At 41.7% G+C, this 20,857-nt stretch overlaps 1 protein-coding gene across 1 annotated transcript in view; it reads right to left on the bottom strand.

Moving 5' to 3' along the window:
• LOC117347325 (dynein heavy chain 6, axonemal-like) overlaps positions 1-20,857 on the bottom strand; it is a 2,502,256-nt gene that overhangs the window by 125,703 nt on the left and 2,355,696 nt on the right. Inside the window, 1 exon segment of the mRNA XM_033918113.1 lies at positions 2,922-3,049. Within this exon segment, the coding sequence (XP_033774004.1) occupies positions 2,922-3,049 (128 nt within the window).

The raw sequence follows: 20,857 nt of genomic DNA, 5'->3' as shown, positions 1-20,857 counted from the left end.
CCACTCAACTGGTTCACACACTGAGTGGGTCTTTGGGTGTTGTGCCTGGGTAGTTGTTTTGGGATCTCTTCTAGTGGTTTGTCAGTATCTCCTTGTGGTCCAAGGAAGGAAACTTTGTTAACCTTAGCATTGACCTTCAGAATATGTTTGTAACAGCGCTGCTTGTGTGGCATTAGACTATGTAGTGATCGAAAGAAAAAAAAACAGATCTTTGCACATTTTTGCACTATATGGTGGGTGTATGAGGAGATTCACATTTCCTGCACAGCTAAGTCCTTGTGAAGTTACCTTGTTCTTTCTGTATTTGACATCTAGCAAGGTCTCTGTTTGGAAGGAAAGAACTAAGCTTAAAAATGAAGTGGCCAGAAGTTATGGTAAAAGCAGATAGCATTGCTGATTTTAAGAAAGGTTTGGACAAATTTCTGGAGGAAAAGTCCATAGTCTGTTATTAAGACATGGGGGAAGTGTCTGCTTGCCCTGGATCGGTGGCATGGAATGTTGCTACTCTTTGGATTTTGACCAGGTACTAATGACCTGGATTGGTTACCATGAGAATGGGCTACTGGGCATGATGGACCATTGGTCTGACCCAGTTAGGCTATTCTTATGTTATGTTCTCATCTGTAGGGGCCTTTGTTTTCACTTCTTATTTTAATGTATTTTTTTTCTGGGAACTTATCAGTGTTTTTTAGAATGGGAACAAAAATGGAAGAGAATTAATGTGTGTGGAATGGGGGGGGGGTTTTACTAATTTCTTCAGCTAAATAATTAAATCCACCTCAACCAGACATAGGAGAACTCACGCACCATTCACACACCCTCCAACCAAAATCGTCAAAAGAAAAAAAAACTGTTCGACAACCTCCTAACACTCGACCCCCAACTGTACAACCTATTGACCTCAACCACAGACTACAAAACCTTCAAAAAAGAAATAAAAACCCTTCTATTCAAAAACACATAAAACCAAACTAACACAATCAGAACTGTCCCAAGCATCACCTGCAACTACTCCATATGTACTTCTGATGTCATATGACAATTCAGACATAATTTATGTTATGTTTGGATTAATGGTTACATATGAGGTTTAATAAAAGAAAATTTTCAGTGCCTGTTTCTATTCTGACCATTTATTTTTATGGTTATTACAAAAAATATTTTTTTACATGGGGGGGGGGTGTCAAAAAATGATGGGCCCCGGGTGCCACATACCCTAGGTATGCCACTGCAGTTTCCCACTGAACAACTTATAAAATACTCCTTCTTGTCTTCAAAATTAAACTCACTAATTCCCCAGCTTTCCTAGACAAGTATTTCACCCCTTATGCATCCTCTTGGGCTCTGAGATCTGCTGATCAGAATCTGCTGACTGTTCCCACAATCAAATAACTTTTTTATACTCAAAACACCATCTTTTCTTTCACAGCCCCTGTTCTCTGGAATGCTCTGCCAGCATACCTCTGCCTTGGAAACTCCCCCGACAAATTCAAAATAATAATAATAATAATTTATTTATATACTGCACAACTACATAGCTCAGAGCACTTTACAATAAAACTCAAAACCTTATTTCAGGATACTTACCAAAATACAATAATAAGATCCTTCTCCAATTACATCTAACGACGAATGAGAACCGCTTTTAAAAAGCGATTTATCTTACCTCCTTATTCTTCCCCTCCCCCCTTTACCTAGCTTAAATTTTTTTTTATTTTATACTTCAATGTAATTTTGAATCTCTCTCTTTCCCCAGTCCCTCTTGTATAAATTTTGTCTATGTCTTGTTTAAAAATTTATGTTATTGCTCCATTTTATTTTTATTTTAACCTAAATTTAAGCACTGTGCATCACTTTATATTTGTCCACATTAAATTTCATTTGCCACTTGGTTTACCACTTGGTCTGCTGCAATTTTTCACAATCCGCATACGTTTTAACAACTTTGAACAGTTTAGTGTCATCTGCAAATTGAATCATCTCACTCATCGTTCCAATTTCCAGATCATTTGTAAGTTAAATAGCACCGGTCCCAGTAAAGACCACTGCAGCACTCCACTGTTTACTCTCGGGAAGAGTGGGTGGAATTGGGAAGGGATTGTTTGTAGTACTAACCTAATGATTACTTTTATGTTTTAATCTGTTCTTGTCGGATCTTTCTTTTGTTTTTATTTTTATATTAAACACTTCTATAATAAAAATAAAATAAAGTTTAAAAAAGTAAAATTACTCTCCCACAGGTCTAATTTTTAAGGCAATTTTGAGTTAAAGAATGCTGTTGGCATAAAATATAATCTTTCCCATATTAAGGATTAGATTAGATTAGATTTAAGTGTGGGTAAATGATTTAATTGTGTAATATATATACTTTATTATCATAATTATGTTTAATGGAAAATTTTATGCTGTACTGTGTGTAAAACCCCAATTTAGGACATGGAGAGGAGGATTGAGATTCCAGATCAGCTCATTCTCAGTTCCTCTAGTGTTTTACAAAAGGCTGTATTGAACATAGAGCCTTTTGTAAAATTTCCAGAAGGACATATACATCTAGTTGCTCGCATGTCCAGTGGAAAGACCAATTTAAAAGAAAATCTCCAAAAAGTACATCCCAATGTCAAACATTATGCATTGCTGCAGCCAGGAACATTGTAAGTTCCTGGCTGTAAGATAACAGGCCCCAAGTCAGGCTTGCTATCTCAAAAAGGGGCCAGTGGTAGAATAGCTTCCACCTTCTCAAAGAGTAGATCAACTCAAATGTATACAGAATGAATGCATATAAGTATACCTGTGGATTGAATAGACAATTTTTTAACAGGTCCTTACTGTGGGTAAAACACTGCTTTAATCATGGCAATGACTTTGAACATGGTCCTACATAGGTACATTTTATAAAATGTGACTTAAATCAAGCTTCATACTTTTAGTACTTTGAGAAGATTGTTAAATCTGTCGACTTCTTGCCCCAGCACAACAGTTAGCGAATTTAAACGTCCTTTTGAATCCTTAATGAAAAGGGCCTCAGAGGCAGCCTCAATTTCCAGTTTATCTGCAATGAAAATGATCTATGTTATTTTTAAAATATGGCAAATGTTCGAACAGCAGATAACTTGTAACTTTATGTACTAAACTAAACTAAACCTTAGGCTTATATACCGCATCTTCTCTATAATAATAATAATAGAGCTTAATAATAGAGCTCAGCATGGTTTACAAAAAATTAGAAGAGAGAACAAATACAGTATGAATTTAGAATAGTTTGGAGAGGAGCGGAATTTATAACTTTGAAAATAGCCAAGTTTTCAGATGTTTTCAAAATAGTTGGAAAGAGCCCAGATCGCGCAGTTGAACAGAAAAATTATTCCACAACTCAGTAATTTTGAAAAGTAGAGATTTACCTAATTTGCCAATGTAGATAACGCCTTTCGACGTTGGAAAGGACAATTAAAATTTTTTAGTAGATCTGGTGATATCAGATCTTACAGAATTCCAAGACAGGGGAATTAAAGGGGGAAGGATGCCATGCAAGATCTTGAATGTTAAGCAGACACATTTAAAATAGACCCTGGAAATTATTGGAAACCAATGAAGTTTTTGCAGAAGCGGAGAGACATGATCAAATTTACTTTTTGCAAAGATCAGCCTGGCCGCAGTATTCTGGATCAATTGAAGTCTTTGAACGCTTTTCTTGGTCAGGCTTAAATAGACCAAATTACAATAGTCCAGCCTTGAAAGAATGATTGATTGAACAAGGACAGCAAAATGTTGTTGATGGAAACAGGATCTCACTTGCCTTAGCATATGGAGACTATAAAAACATTTTTTTACCAAAGAATTAAGATGGTCGTTGAAAGAAAGCGTTGAATTTTGTCACACCTGCCCAGCTCCTGTTCACGTCAAAGAGGCTTACAGGGACATATATAAATACTAGTCAGTGAAGTAACTATGATAATAAATAGGAAACTGACTATAGTAATAAATACCAGTGGGAAGAGAGCAAATGCCATCTGAAAAATGCTCAGAAAAAGTGAAACTCTGAAGGGGGGTGAATACCTCCCCTTGGTAAAAGAGTTTACCATCCAATCATTGCATTTACTTTGTAAAACATCACTCTCTAACCGTTGGTAAGAACTTCAATTGTTTAAAAAAAGTTGCTTAATCGACAAAAAATGTTCAAAATTGTCATACATGAGAAAATCTCTTGCTCAATAACAGAGAACCATGCACTTATCTGTGCAGACTTTAAAGATTGTAGATGTAAGGGCTCTGGGGTCTCAACGTGGCCCCGTTTCGATAAACTGCTTCAGGAGACCCAATGCAATACTGCACACTTGTATAATTATATCTTCCCAAGAGATGATCTGGAAATAACAACAAATATTATATCAAACACAGCGCAAAAAACTTTTATATAATGCGCTGTGAACAATCTATACTGCTTATTGGCAGCCTAGGAGCAAGGAAAGAGCACTGGAAAAAACTCACGTACCGTTTGCCAAAACTGAAAATTCCAAACGACGGAGACCGCTTACCTCCTCACCAACTTTATACTACAGTGAGGAGGAGGGGTGACCTCCGACGGAACGTGATGACGTCAGAAAAATGATGACGTCAAAAGGTTAATGTCTTGAATAGAACACTGTCATTATAAATAAAGAGCTGTTGAAAAAACCTTCAAGAAAAAGAAAAAAAGGAAAAAAGGAAAAACACTCCAACTCACAGGAACGCCACCCACTCGATCTCATTGTTTAATCCATTGGGGTGGAGCGTATTTAACTCAAAGATCCACTTCTGTTCCTTACGCCAGAGAAGTTTAGGTATATCACCCCCTCTGATGATATTAACTGTATCTAGTACTGAGAATCTCAGACTAGAGATATCATGTCGCTGTTGCATCCAATGTTGTACAAGGGGAGCTTCTTGTATGCCAGAGTTTATCCTGCTAATATGCTCACCTATCCTGGTCTTAACACTACGTACTGTACAGCCCACATACCTTAATCCACAGGGACATTGTATTATGTACACAACTTGTTTTGTGTTGCAATCTGAAGCTATAAGGCTGAATTTTCTTTTGATGATCAGATTCATATGTTGTAAGGGAACACTGTACTGGCACATTTTGCAATGCCCACCTGGATTGTGCCCACTCATGACGATAGAAGTATCCTGAAGAGGGTGTATAAACTGGGAATGAACCAGCTTTTGCTTTAAATTTTGATTTCTGGAAAATGCAAATCGAGGGGGTTCCTGAAACTCTGGATGGTATTGCATGACATACCAATGCTGTTTAATGGTACGTTTAATATGAAATGCCAGTTGCGAATAAGGTAAAACACATACTAAAGATTGGTCATCACTTTTAGGTTGTGTTTCTAATAATAGAGGGCGATTGGCATACAGACCCCTCTTGTATGCTTTCTTAATGACAGAGACGGGGTAGCCCTTTTCTTCAAACCTGGCTTTCATAGCTTCTACCTTGACAATGTAATCCTGTGTGGAAGTGCACAGTCGTCGGAGCCTCAAAAATTGACCCGCTGGGATGTTGTTCCTTAAGTGCTTTGGACTCATTCAGCTTCATTTGTACAGTAAGGGCCCATGATTGAAGTTTCGTTATACATCACCAGTCTGGACTTTAAAACTTTGACTCAGATGATTTCTTAAAAGTAGTTCTTGAATCAATTTTGCATGCTGATTCTAGAAATGATGTCCATTTTTGCCAATTACGTCAGGTTTTTACACAAAATAAAAAGATTTGTTTTCAGTTACCTACCAGGACAGATAGGGAAAATGCTTGAGTACCTGATTGTAAAAACCACTTAGATAACCTTGATAGGCGGTATATAAAATCCTAATAAACTTGAAACTTCCTGTTACCCTGTTGCATCCTTTCTAATAAAAATGATTACAAAAAAAAAAAAAAGTTACTTTAAGCAGGGCCCATCCTGTGGTCGAGCCCTTACAAACTGCTTCATCAAGCCCAACTTGATGTGTAGTGGTGGAAGCAGAACTTTTGGGGGGTCTACAAGCGGTTCATGCAGGATGTTTTCAGTTCCAGCCACAAAATTTTGCTGCTCTGCCAAACTCTCACACTCCAATGTTTTTGTTTTGCCCTAATGTCCTGTTCAAATAGAAAACAAGGCATTTTTGTGAACCCAGCTTGTTGTCCTAATAGTATTTCTATAACTTTGAAGTCACCGCAGATAAGCCATTTGTGTTCCTCATATTGAATACTTGTTAAAATTAGCTTCATGTTCTTGAATGTCTCTTTCATTTAAACTGAATGGGCCACAGGAATGGACACATACACCTTTAAAGCTTCTCTTTGAGTCTATAAAAAGTCTCCACTGAGTAGAATCATGTTCAGTGCCATAGAAGTGTATTAATTCGTTTGTTATTCCAGTAAACCAAGGAATCGTTATGTGAAAATAAAGGAACTAGTTCTTTTTCTGTGTCTGTGCCATGAGTAATGTGTTCCTGGTGCCAGAAGATTCTTATTTTTAAGCCAGGAGACAAGTAGTTCTGCAGATTCCTTAGGCAAATTCAAATCATGTACCAGATCATTAAGTTTACTCTGAGAGAACTGTTGTGGAGTACAGTCATATTCAGGCCGGTACACATCATCAGTATCTTCTTTGGTGATTGCATCAAGTTCACTTTCAACATCATCTTCTGCCAGGTTCTCTAAAACAGCTGGAGGAAAAGGAGCATGCAGGTCTTCTCCATGTGGAACTGGCTTAATGGCTGAAGGAATGCTTGGATACACAATTTGGTTCTTATTTTTCGAATTGCACCCCTGAACAGAAGTAACAGTCATTAAGGCAGTCTTTATGCTACCTCCACACCATAGGAATTGCAAATGGCATGCACTTTTCTTTCCTTTTGTCCACAATCTTAACTTCTCAACACAATAGCGGCAAACTTTCTTTAGCGCCCATGCCTTATCCTGGTCACCAAGTTTCACTTTAAAATAAGCATAGTAAGCTTTTTTCACAAAGTCTGTTATATCCGTTCTTTGCTTAAACACTGTATAATTTTCACAAATGTAACAGAAAACATTTGGAATGTTCACACACTTGCATGTAGACATTGTAGTACCTGCAATCACAACAGAGAAATAAAATGAGAACAGCACTAGTAATGCAAGCATCTGAGATAAACTCTTCCTTTTTTTTTAGTTCCATCTTCTGTTACAAGCCTCATCTTTTTTCATCTGTGCAATTGTTTTGCTGTCTGCTTGGCAGCCTTGTAATCCATCCTCAGTAGCAGAAACCCGCTGCTCAAGATGCTCAGTCCTCTTATTACATGTATCCATTTGTTGTGACAGGCTTACAACTTCTGCTTGTAATGCAGAGATTTTAGACATGCTTTCCTTTATCAATGTTTTAATGTCTTTCAGTTCAGACATTAGAGGTTTCAGGATATCTGAAATATCCCATTCTTTTGATGCTTTCAGTGACGTTGGCGGGTCAGGCTTAGGCCTCTTGGCACTGCCCGATACAAAAGCAGCCTCTACCTTACTTTGCTTTCCAGATGTCATCCTAAAACTTATATATTATACTCACTATATATGCGTATAATGGTCCAACCTCAACTGGACTATTGCAACTCCGCCTACCTTGGCATCAACACTACCCTCATCCGCAAACTGCAACTCATCCAGCACACAACTGTAAGACTAATCTACAAATTAAAGAAATTTGATTCAATCACAACCTTCATTGGCTCCCAATTTCATCCTGGATAATTTTCAAATCATCATGTATCTTACACCAGAATCTATACAGAAACTCAGCAGCCCCTCTTATTCAATTATTCTCTACTGCTTAGTCGACATCAAAAAGAATCCTTAACAAAATCCAACTAAACCTGCCATCCACAAAATACCTCCACTACAAACAAATTTTCCACTCTATACTAACTTATCTGGGTGTAAAAACCTGGAATGACCTACCAGAAAACATCAGGAAAGAAACAAACTACACTACATTCAGAAAAAACCTGAAGACTCACCTCTTTGACAATTAACTGTCTTCAATTCTATATAGCACCCCCTACTTCTAGGCCCCTCCTCTTTCTTCTCCATGTCCCCTTCCCCCACTACTTCCCCTTCCTCTTTGATCTGTCGCCTTGAGTCTGTATAGGTATGTGTGACTTACAAATGGAAGATTAGATTAGATTAGAGTATAATGAATACTCCCTAAATTGCCTGTGTTTTATACACATGTAACCTGCTAGTTAGGAAAAAAATATGGAGAAGGGAGAGAGCCGTTGATTCAAACGTCCATTCCGCTTTAGCGCAGAGCCATGCCCCTTCGATAAACAACACTTCCAAGGTCTCACAATAACAACTAGCAGCAACAGGCCTACAGATCTGTATTGAGAAATTTCCCTCCAAGTATTGAGAAATTTCTCTCCAACAATACTCATTACCTACTGACACAGCAATAAATCTTTGAAGTAAAATTGTGAAAAAAATATATGTGATAGAAGAAAACTAAGAACAGTTCTGGGAATCAGCATAAAAAAGTGAGGTAATATCACATTAGTTTTCAGTCATCTGATATCATGCAGACTAGTGTTATATTCCCATCGAGGATAGTGAGATTCGAGTCTATCTAAAGGAGAACAAAGATGTCATAAGCATATGTATATAGTATTTCACAGGGGGATAAACGGAAAAGTTTCAAAGTAGTCATGTAGATGTTCAAAAGAATAGGTGATAGAGGTGGTCCCTGTGGGACTCTGCAAGATAGCTTTCAAGAGGATGACACAGTGCCATTCGTATTAACAGTATATGAACGAGATCGTATGAATTTTGAAAACCAGTGGAATCAAAACCTATCTCGGAAAGTTGGTAAATCAAAATATCATGGTGAATGATGTTGAAGGCTGCTGATAGATCGAATTGTAGCAAAATTGCAAACTTATTACGCGATTGCAATTGCTGTACCTTTGAGATTATGAGATCAGTAGAGATTCAGTACTGAGATTGTCTGAATCCATATTGGCAAGATACAAGAATGGAAAATCTCTCCAAATATGATGAAAGCTGAGCAGATATAATAGGGGAATATTCGCTATATGTACTAATCATTACTTACACAAATATTGCATTATGTAATTTGACATTTTTAAAATTATTTCTGTGCAGTTTTCATTTTGGGCTCCCTTTCTAAAATACATTAAGGGACTGGAGGAGTTGCCGTACAGTGAGAGATTAGAGAAACTGGGCCTCTTCTCCCTTGAAAAGAGAAGACTGAGAGGGAACATGATCGAAACATTCAAGATAATGAAGGGAATATACTTAGTAGATAAAGACAGGTTGTTCACCCTCTCCAAGGTAGAGAGAATGAGAGGGCGCTCTCTAAAGTTAAAAGGAGATAGATTCCATACAAACATAAGGAAGTTCTTTTTCACTCAGAGAGTGGTAGAAAACTGGAATGCTCTTCCAGAGGCTGTTATAGGGGAAAACACTCTCCAGGGATTCAAGACAAAGTTAGACAAGTTCCTGCTGAACCAGAACATACGCAAATAAGGCTAGATTCAGGGCACTGGTAATTGACCTAAGGGCCGCCGCGAGAGCGGACTGCTGGGCAGGATGGACCACTGGTCTGACCCAGCAGCGGCAATTCTTATGTTCTTATTTACAACACTTTGGTGTGTGATATGCATGACTTTATTTCTTCTATCAATATGCAAAGATTGATTTTGTATAGGGCATTCCCAATACTTTTCTGTGAATGTACAAAAGGTTCTGCTGAATGTGGAGACTTTTGAAAACACATATGACATATGGGAATATACTGTATGCGCACATGCTTGCATATCAAGCAGAAAGTCATTTTAATTAAAAGCATGTTAAAAGAAGAGCGACATCGCTGAGGTCCATGTAAGCATTGACATTTACCCGTGTGAATGCAAAAGTCTTATTTCATAAAATTAGACATCTAGGTTCAGTCAATTCTTAGGGTTTCATTTGTACTTTTAATTTGTAGTCCTGTATTTGCATAGGGGTTATCTGTTGTCTGCATGTGTAGGAATGAATGTTGAGAAGCATACAATGTGCTGTGTTCATGGCTGAAGAGCCGGGAGCGGGATCGCAGAAGACAAACATGAATAGGAATGGAGGAGTAATAGACCCTGATCAATTTTCAGAGGGTTGTGTTTGTGAGGAGCTACCTAAAATAAAGATAGACAAAGCGATGGGGCCGGATGGTGTACATCCGAGGGTGCTGAAGGAACTTAGGGAAGTTATGGTAGTTCCACTGACTGACCTTTTCAACGAGACTCTAGAATCAGAAGTGGTACCGGAGGACTGGAGAAGGGTGGATGTGGTCCCTCTCCACAAAAGTGGAAGTAAGGAAGTTTAGGGAATTACAGGCCTGTAAGTATGACTTCTGTAGTAAGCAAATTAATGAAAACACTTTTAAAACAGAGAATGGTCATGTTTCTGAAATCTTGTGGATTATAGGACTGGAAGCAACATGGATTCATTAGAGCAGGACTTGTCAGACAAATCTGATCAATTTCTTTGACTGGGTGACCAGAGAATTGGATAGAGGATGTGCGCTGATGTGGTGTATTTAGATTTTAGCAAAGCCTTTGACAGTGTGAATAACATTAAGAAAGTTAGAGTAGTGTGATTAACATGAAGAAAGTGCTGGCAAAGCTTGAAGAATAGTCTGAAATTTGATAGCTAAAATTTAATGCTATGAAATGCAAGGTCATGCATTTGGGCTGCAAAAACCCAAGGGATCGGTACAGTTTATGGGGTAAAGAACTTATGTGCAAGACGGAAGAGCAGGACTTGGGTGTGATTGTATGTAATGATCTTAAGGTGGCGAAACAGGTTGAAAAGGTGACGGTGAAAGCTAGAAGGATGCTAGGTTGCATAGGAAGAGGTATGGCCAGTAGGAAAAAGGAGGTATTGATACCTCTGTATGAGACTCTGATGAGACCTCATTTAGAATATTGTGTACAATTCTGGAGGCAACACCTTCAAAAAGATATAAAAAGGTTGGAGTCGGTGCAGAGGAAGGCTACTAAAATGGTGTGTGGTTTTCGTGATAAGGCATATGGGGACAGACTTATAGATCTCAATTTGTATACTTTGGAGGAAAGGCGGGAGAAGGGAGATATGATAGAGACGTTTAAATTGGATAAATATACAAAAATGTTACCAGTTAGTGGAAAGGAAGTACTTGAAAGAGAGAACCTTTATACATATAAATTGTGGAGATAAAGCCACAACATTGGTTTCGATAACAGCAATCAATACTGATTATAAGCTGATCATTATAACTTTATCATCGGCATAAAAAACTCTACAGAAAGCACAGTTACTTACAGTAACAAGTGTTATCCAGGGACAGCAGGCAGATGACATGACAGATGGGCCACTTTAAAAGTGCATCGCCACTTTAAGACTTTAGAAAGTTCATGATAGCCCGAACCGCACATGAGTGAGTGCCTTCCCTCCCGACATAGTTAAGATAAGCCAGCTAAGAAGCCAACCCTAGGAGATGGGTGGATTGTGAGAATATCTGCCTGCTGTACCTGGATAACACCTATTATGGTAAGTAACTGTGCTTTATCCCAGGATAAGCAGGCAGCATATTCTCACGTATGGTGACCTCCAAGCTAACAGAAATGGGATGGTAGGAGCCCATCCCATCTGGAGAAAGATTCCTGACAGCAGTGAGAAGTGAATGTATGAAATGAGGACCAGGTGGCAGCTTTACAAATTTCCTCAATAGGAGTAGATCTGAGGAAAGCCACAGAAGCTGTCATAGCTCTAATTTTGTGGGCTGTGACATGACTCTCCAGTGCCAGTCAAGTCTGAGTATAACAAAACGAGATATAGGCAGCTAGCCAGTTGGAAATCGTTCTCTTGGAAACAGGATGCCCCAATTTGTTTGGATCAAAGGAGATGAACAGTTGGGGAGAAGTACGATGAGGCTTTGACCTGTCGATGTAATAGGCTAAAGCACGTTTATTTATTTATTTCGATTTCTATCCCATCCTCCCAGTAGCTCAGAATGGGTTACAAGCCAACATTCACAATGGAAAACATTTTGGACAGTACAAGAAGATACAGCAACTTAAGTACATTTTAGACAGTTCAAAGACTATACAGCAACTTAAGTACAGGAGAGTGTAGAAATGAGGGGAAATATAAGGGGGTCAAGGGGTAGTTTGCAGTTAGAATTTCAGTTGAAGAGGAGGGTCTTTACTGCTTTCTGGAAGGTCATTAGAGAGTTCTGTAGTTTGATTTGAGGGGGGAGTTGGTTCCAGAGATGGGGGATGAAATGGAGCGTTTGTGGGCGGATTCTGACAGGGGAGACCTTCCTGGGGGGATGCATAGGCGTTTCTATGTTTCAGAGGAAGGAGGCGGGTGGGGGTGTACAGGGTTAGCTTGGATCCTATGTATGCATGCTATCACCAGGGCCTTGAAAGCACAGCATTGATCGGGAACCAGTGCTCTGTGCGGAGGGCTGGGGAGATAGGGTCATGGTAGTTGAGGTTGTGTAGGAGGCTGCGTTTTGTACATGCTGAAGGCGTTTGACATCTTTTTTGGCCATTAAATAGGGAGTTACAGTAATCTATCCTGGAGAGAACATAGATGTAGAGGAGTTGGGCTAAGTCAGGTTTGGAGATGTAAGGTTTGATTCTTCTCAGCTGGCGGAGGTAGTAGAAGGAGGTGGAGGCTATTTGAGATATGTGTGTAGACAGGGACAGGTGGCCATCTAATGTTACTCCTAGGCTGCGTACCTGATTTGCTGTTAGTGAGGTGGAGTCCCATGATAGAGTTAGGCATGTATTTGGTACTTTTTTCCTAATCCATAAGAGTTCAGTTTTGGAGGCGTTCAGCTGTAGTTTGACATCCAAGTTTTCATGTTTGACATCCAAGTTTTCATGTCAGAGAGGCAGAGTTGGAGGTTATCAATTTGGGATGATCGGTTTTCGCCTAGTGGGAGGAGTAGCTGGATGTCATCGGCGTAAGAGTGAATTTTGATGTTGTACTTCTGGGCTAGGACAGGTCTGATGTAGAGGTTAAAAAGGAGGGGGATAGAAGGGCGACCGTATTTGATAGGTTTGGGGCCATATTTGGTCGGCCCTAGTAGGACTGTTTGGGTTCTTTGATGAAGGAAGGAGGTGAACCATTGGAGGGCTGAGTCCTTGATTCCAAGGTCACAGAGTCTGGATAAGAGGAGGTGATGGTCAACAGTGTCAAAGGCAGCGCTGAGGTCATGTAGGACCAGTAGGGCATCGCTGCCTTTGTCGAGTATTGACCAACTGTCATCTATGATATCCAGGAGTGCTGTGGCCTTTTCGGAAGCCAGATTGTGCGGGAGATAGGGCCGCTTGCTCTTCTATTAAAGGATGTAAGCAGCGGAGCACTATTCGTTCTAGGAGTTTGGAGACAAATGGGAGGTTTGAGACTGGTCGGTTGTTGCCGGGTTCGTTGTGGTTGAGGGTGGGTTTCTTGAGTGTGGGTTTGATAATAGCTGACTTCCAGCTGAGTGGTACTGTCCCCATGGAGAGGGAGGAGTTAATGATGGGGAGGATAGATTCTGCCATGGCGTCTTCTGTGGATAGTAGGAGGCTGGATGGGCAGGGGTCAAGGATGGTGTCGGAGGGCTTCTCAGGGTTTCAAGAACTTCAGCATGGGTGACCATGTGAAATTGGGATAGGGTGGTAGAGGATGGAGTATTGGGGTTAGGTTGGGGTATGCTGGTAGTGGGGTTCGTGCTGGTGATGGTGTCAAGATTAATGCGGATGGTTTGTATCTTGGACTTGAAGAAATCTGAGAGAGCCTCACTATCAAGTTCAGTTGGATTGTTTTGTATTTTTTCCTTGGGCATTAGTGAAGAATTGGTTTGTAAGGGCGAACAGTTGTTTGGACCTAGCTGGGACTTTCTGTAGTATGTGAGAGTAGTAGGCTTTCTTTGCTTCTAGGATGGCAGCTTTGTAGGGAGTGGCTGTGTTTTCCCAGTGAGTTTTGGATTCTGAATATGGGTGTTTGATCTAGGTTCTTTCTGCTTTCCTCAGTGATCTCTTTATGGATCAGAAGTTGCTGGTATACCAGAGGGAAGGTGTTTTGTTGGTGGTTATTCGTGTTGATTTTGTTTGAGCGAGGCTGTTATGGAGGGACTGGATGTTGGAGTGCCAAGTGGTGGCTGCTAGGTTGGAGTGTGGGTGTTGGGTGCAGGCTTTGTTTAGATTGTGAATGCCTGCATCCATGACTGTAGGGTTGACTGAGCTGGGGATTCGATGTTGGGTGGGTGGGATACGGCCTTTCAGCAGGGCTGGGGTAGTTTCAATTGGGAGTTGGAATTCAATGAGGAGGTGGTCTGACCATGGGACAGGTGTAGTGGTGCAGATTGTTTGTTGAGGCTCTGCAGTCAGGTCCCCATGGGTGAAGATTAAGTCTAAAATATTGCCTGATGAGTGTGTGGAGATGGTTACAGCTTGGTGGAATCCCAGGTTGGTGTGGGAAGAGAGGAAGCTGTCATTCATTCTTAAGGTGTTGGGGTAGTCTGGGAAGTTGAAGTCTCTCAGGATGGTCACATGTTTGTGTGAGATGGATAGCTTGGTGATGAATTCGAGGAGGGACTCTAGGGCTTCTGCTGGGGAGTGTGGGGCTCTGTAGAGTAGAATGAAAGCAATTTTGTGTTTGTGGCCCATGGTGAAGGCAAGAGCCTCTAGGGTGGGAGTGTTGATAGTGTTTATCAGTTTTGGTGTGGCGGTGGTCTTGGTGATGGTGGCCACTCTGCCTCCTTTCCCTGTGGAGCGTGCTATCCTATCGTTGTCTTGGAGCCAGGCTTCTCCACTTGGGAGGGCGTCCCAAGTGTTGTCACAGATGAAGTCATGGAGGATGAAGGTTTTGTTAACTGATCTTGCATTGATGAGTGCGAACTTGAGTGTGTTGCTGGCGGGGGCTGGTGGGGAGGGTAGGATGGGGATGAGGTTGGCAGGGTTCCTGGTACAGTTGTTTATGTATTGAGAGGCAAGGTCACCGTGTTTGCCTTGGCCTGTGATGATGGGGATGGTGAAGTATAGTGTTGTGAGGAGTGTTGGGGTTGTGGTGGGAGGGGGGGGTGAGGAGGGGGGAGATTTGGAATGTCAGAGGCATGTTACATGTAGTAGTGGTTTATGTGAGGATAGAGATGGTTTGAGGGAGAGTCAGAGCTGGTGTTGGCCGGGTGGAGCCTCGAGCAGTGATCAGCAAGGGAAGGGAGGAGTAAGTTTACAGTCCAAAATATGCAAAGTGGTTTCTCCTGAATGAAAATGAGGCTTAGGAAAAAACACTGGTAGAACAATTGACTTATTGAGATGAAATTCTGTAACAATTTTAGAAAGAAACTTTGGATGCGTGCGTAGAACCACTTTGTCATGATGAAAAACTGTGAAGGGTGGATCTTCTACCAAGGCTTGTAACTCACTAACCCTGCTTGGCAGAGGTGAGAGCAATAAGGAAGACAACTTTCCAGGTGAGAAACTTGAGGTGAGCTGTAGCCATTGGTTCAAAAGGTGGCTTCATCAAACTGGAAAGTACCACATTAAGGTCCCAGATGACAGGCGGCGGTTTGAGAGGTGGTTTAACATTGAAAAGTCCTTTCATGAATCTGGAGACCAAAATGATTAGCAGTAAGAGGTTTTCCCTCGACTGGCATGTGAAAAGCTGTAATAGCACTCGAGATGGACTCGGATAGATGTAGACTTGAGACAAGAATCAGATAAATGAAATAGATAATCTAACACCAAATCCACTGCTAGTGAAGCGGGATCATGATGATGAAGAAGACACCAGGAAGAGAACCTAGTCCACTTTTGTTGATAACATTCCTGAGTGGCTGGTTTACTGGAGGCATCAATAATATGTCAAACAGGCTGAGAGAATTATGGTGGCTGCCACTTGTTTGAGTTTGAACAGAGTCCTCAACATGAAAGGGATTGGAGGGAATCCAGAATGGGTCGCAGTCCTCCCATTTTCTTTGGAACTAAGAACTAACAGGAGTAGAATCCCTGGTTCTGCTGAGTGAGGGGAAATTCCTTGATGGCATTCAGCAGGAGAAGGGATTTAACCTCCTGGAAAAGAAGGGAAGATTGTGCAGGATCCAAAGCAGACTCTTTTGGAAGATGGTCTGGATGCAGGGTGTGAAAAAGAAGAGTGTAACCCTGACGAATGATGGAGAGGACCCAGAGATCTGATGTTATGAGCTCCCAGTGAGCGATGAAAAGTTGAAGACGGCCTCTGATGGGCTGAGGCAAAGACTGTAGGATGTTGACGGTGGCTATGCTCTGTAGAAACACGTCAAAAAGGCTGTATAGGTTTTTGGGGCGCAGCATTTGGTTTCTGTTGCTGACATGGTTGCTGCTTTTGTCTCCTAGGCTGAGACTGAGGAGGAGGTGCAGGCTTAGCAGAAAACCTTCTCTGGTAGGAAGAAGCTGGCCAGAAAGGACGAGAGGGTGGAGGCTGCTTCTTAGGCTTAACCAGGGTTAGAGAATGACACGGGGAAAAAATCTGTCCCCGTCACTGGACCCCTTCACTGCCCCGTCCCCTCTACCGCACCATCCCAGAACCCGTCGTCCCCTTCACTGCCCCGTCCCCGCCATCCCCTTCACTTCCCAATCCCGCAATCCACCCTTCCCTCTCGCCACCTCACTGCCCTTCAGCGGCCCGGGAATCTCCCTCCCTTCCCCTTACCTTCACAGCATAAAGAAACTTAAGGGAGGGAAGATGCGCGGTCCCTTCCCTCCCTACCTATCTCCAGCCAAATCTATCTCCCTCCCTCCCCCTTACCTTTGTGGCGCTTTAGAAAAGAAACTGATGCTGGTGAAGCTTGTCTGTGCCACCCTGCAGTCGCGTGTGTGGGGGCGGAAGCTTCTCCTCTGACAATTATCATTTTATAAACACAAATAAAACAGAGCAAGGTTCAACAAAACCCATCTCCCCTCCCTTTCACAAATATCCCCTTCACTATTGTGAAAACTGAACAAACCAAATTACTACAGAATGCTACATAGAAAATCAAGCTAACAGAATACTTTAGTCACACATGGCAAGAATAATGTTAGGGGAGTGCAACTAGGGCAACTGCCCCCTGGTCAGAGAGAGCCCTAAGCCAGCTGGAAGCTAAAGAAGCACAGCCTGGACGCGGTCCCCAGTTATGTCTAATACCAGCTCTAATACCAGGATACATATTTCAAATCTGAACTATTCTAATCACAAAATATAAAATAAAATAAATTTATTTTTTTTTCTTTTTGTTGTCTGGTAATTTTATTCTTCAAATCACATTGGTCTCAGGCTTTATACATGATTTATGAACAGTGCAAAAAGTATATCTTTCCCTGTCAGCACAAACAACATGTTTTTGAGAGAATTTCATCTTTGCCCTAAAAGCTGGCAAACATCTGCTGACTATGACAGGTGTTGCATATTCTATTCTGGGACTTTCCCAGAAATGCTTGGGACACCAGAGAAACCAAACCACATAACTTAAGGTCAGGACGGCATGACCGAAACTGGCATTAACCACAGGCGCAAATAGCAGATCTACGATCAAGCCCAGGAGGGAGGGGGGGTCCACTCTCAGGAATTATTGACCTTAGTATTAAGAATGCATTGTAATTGGAAATAGAGAAGTCATATTTGACACCAAGTGACATTATGACTCAATTACCAGTATGTATACTATCCAAATCAACAAAAATGACAAGTATGATAATCCAATAGAAATTAAGTATGTAATTGGTAACCAGGTAGCACTCGTAACCCTGAATTATTAAATTAGGGTATAAAAGTAGCATACCTACTGACTTAAGCTTCAGGACGGATCTCACATAACAGATGCTGGTACTCTGTAAGTATGTTATCCATTGGCTTAACTTGCTGTTACTTTATTATCAAGAAAGAAATTGAGAAGCGTTTAAACTGGGAAGAAGGGGAAAGCCGACAGAGAGAGAGTCGATGGTTTGAGAACCGGTATACCCGGAGGATACCATACAGGAAGATAGAGGGGAAGACTCACCAGATCGCAGGCAAAACAGACTGAAAGGGGCACAAGAGGGAAGGACATGCAAGAAGGGAACAGACTGCAAATTCAAGTATATTTACATGAATGCAAGGAGCCTTAGAAATAAGATGGGTGAATTAGAATCTGTGGCACAAAAGGATAACGTTGACATCATCAGCATCACGGAAACATGGTGGACTGAGGAAAATGTCTGGGACATGGTGCTACCGGGATACAAACTATACCGCAGAGACAGAGTGACTCAAAAAGGAGGAGGCATTGCCATATATGTCAAAGAGGGAATTGAATCTACTGGAGAGAACATGCCGCAACAGATGGATAAGTTAGAGTCTCTATGGGTCAAAATTCCAGGAAGAAATGGACTAGAAACGAGGATCGGCATCTACTACCAACCCTCAGGACAGTCCGAGGAAATTGATGGAGAAATGACGGATGAGATTAAACGCAAGGTGGCGAATGTTACGCCGATCTTCAAAACAGGTTTGAGGGGAGACCGGGAAAACTACAGACTGGTGAGTCTGACCTCGGTACCAGGAAAGATGGTAGAAGCGCTGATAAAGGACCGCATCTTTGATCACCTTGATGGACATGGTCTGATGAGAACCAGCCAGCGTGGTTTCAGCAAAGGCAGATCTTGTTTGACAAACTTGCTGTACTTCTTCGAGGGAGTAAACAGGCATAGACAAAGGTGACCCGGTTGACATTGTATATCTGGATTTTTAGAAGGCATTTGACAAGGTTCCGCATGAATGGCTACTTCGGAAAATTACAAGCCAAGGAATTGAGGGTGAAATACTCACGTGGATTAAAAACTGGCTGGAGCTTAGGAAACAGAGTGGTAGTAAATAGCCAATACTCGGACTGGAAGAGCGTCACCAGTGGGGTGCCACAGGGCTCGGTGCTTGGATACATGCTCTTCAACATCTTTATAAACGATCTAGACATAGGTACGACGAGCGAGGTGATTAAATTTGCGGACGATACGAAGTTATTCAGAGTAGTGAAGACACAGGGGGACTGTGAAGATCTGCAAGTGGCATAATCAGGCTCAAGGAATGGACATTGACATGGCAGATGAGGTTCAACGTGGACAAGAGTAAAGTGATGCATGTCGGTAACAAAAATCTCATGCACGAATATGGGATGTCTGGGGCGATACTTGGAGAGACCTCCCAGGAAAGGGACTTGGGGAGTTCTGATCGACAAATCGATGAAGCCGTCCATGCAATGTGTGGCGGTGGCGAAAAAGGTGAACAGAATGCTAGGAATGATAAAGAAGGGGATCACGAACAGATCAGAGAAGGATATCATGCCGCTGTACCGGGCTATGGTGCGCCCTCACCTGGAGTACTACGTACAGCACTGGTCCCCATATATGAAGAATGACACGGTACTACTCAAAAGGGCTAAAATCCACACTACAGTTTTATAAAAGGGGGAGGGGTTAGTTTGTGATTACATATTCCATACTAGGCGAAGGTGTTTTCTGTGTTCTGTGTGTTCAAAAGACATGGTTTTCTGTTAGGATTGACGGTGTAGGATTGATCTGTACTAGTCTGGCTTGTTTAGTTTTACAATGGGTGTATTGATGTTGTACTGCTCACTGCAGTATGTAAGATGCTGCCTTTTCCTAGGTACTCATGTGTGACGTGTGTCTTGTTACTAAAAATCATGTTTTTCGTACAGATGGGGGGTGCCATAAAATTATGGGCCCCGGGTGTCACATATGCTAGGTACGCCACTGATGTAGGTAACAAAAATCTCATGCACGAATACAGGATGTCCGGGGCAGTACTTGGAGAGACCTCCCAGGAAAGAGATTTCGGAGTTCTGATCAACAAGTCGATGAAGCCATCCATGTAATATGCAGTGGTGGTGAAAAGGGCAAACAGAATGCTAGGAATGATAAAAAAGGGGATCATGAACAGATCGGAAAAGGTTATCAGGCTGCTGTACCGGGCCATGGTGTGCCCTCATCTGGAGAACTGCATCCAGTACTGGTCACCGTACATAAAAAAGGACACGGTACTACTCGAAAGGGTCCAGAGAAGAGCGACTAAGATGGTTAAGGGACTGGAGGAGTTGCCATACAGTGAAAAATTAGAGAAACTGGGCCTCTTCTCCCTCGAACAGAGGAAATTCAGAGGGGACATGATCGAAACATTCAAGGTACTGAATGGAATAGACTTAGGAGATAAAGACAGGTTGTTTACCCTCTCCAAAGTTTGGAGAATGAGAGGGCACTGTCTAAAAATGAAAGGTGATAAGATTCCATACGAACATAAGGAAGTTCTTTTTCACCCAGAGAGTGGTAGAAAACTGGAAACGCTCTTCCAGAGTCTGTCAAAGGGAAAACACCCTCCAGGGATTCAAGAGAAAGTTAGACAAGTTCCTGCAGAACCAGAATGTATGCAGCTAGGGCTAGTCTCAGTTATGGCGCTGGTCTTTGACCAGAGGGCCGCCGCGTGAGCGGACTGCTGGGCACGATGGACCACTGGTCTGACCCAGCAGCGGCAATTCTTATGTTCTTATGTTACATGTAAGCTGACTTTTGTTTATTACCAATAAACCTACAATATATACAGCAATTGGGCTGTCGATGTGAGGTCATATCAAAATTACTTTGGAAGGGCTAGCAGTGTCCTTTCCAACATGCTCAGAGCAATTACCCAAAAAAACCTCTGAGCTTTTGGAGAGCATTTCTGTCCAACAAGAGCCTGACTCATCCTGCTTGTTCCACAAGAAACCACCACTGAAACTGGCACTTAACTGAATAGCTGCCAACTCCACCCATCAACTGCTCCACAACA

The sequence above is a fragment of the Geotrypetes seraphini genome, chromosome 1 (assembly GCF_902459505.1).
Source record: "Geotrypetes seraphini chromosome 1, aGeoSer1.1, whole genome shotgun sequence".
Classification (NCBI taxonomy): Eukaryota; Metazoa; Chordata; class Amphibia; order Gymnophiona; family Dermophiidae; genus Geotrypetes; species Geotrypetes seraphini.
The sequence above is the reverse complement of the archived record's forward strand: the minus strand, read 5'-3'. Positions and strand labels throughout refer to the sequence as shown.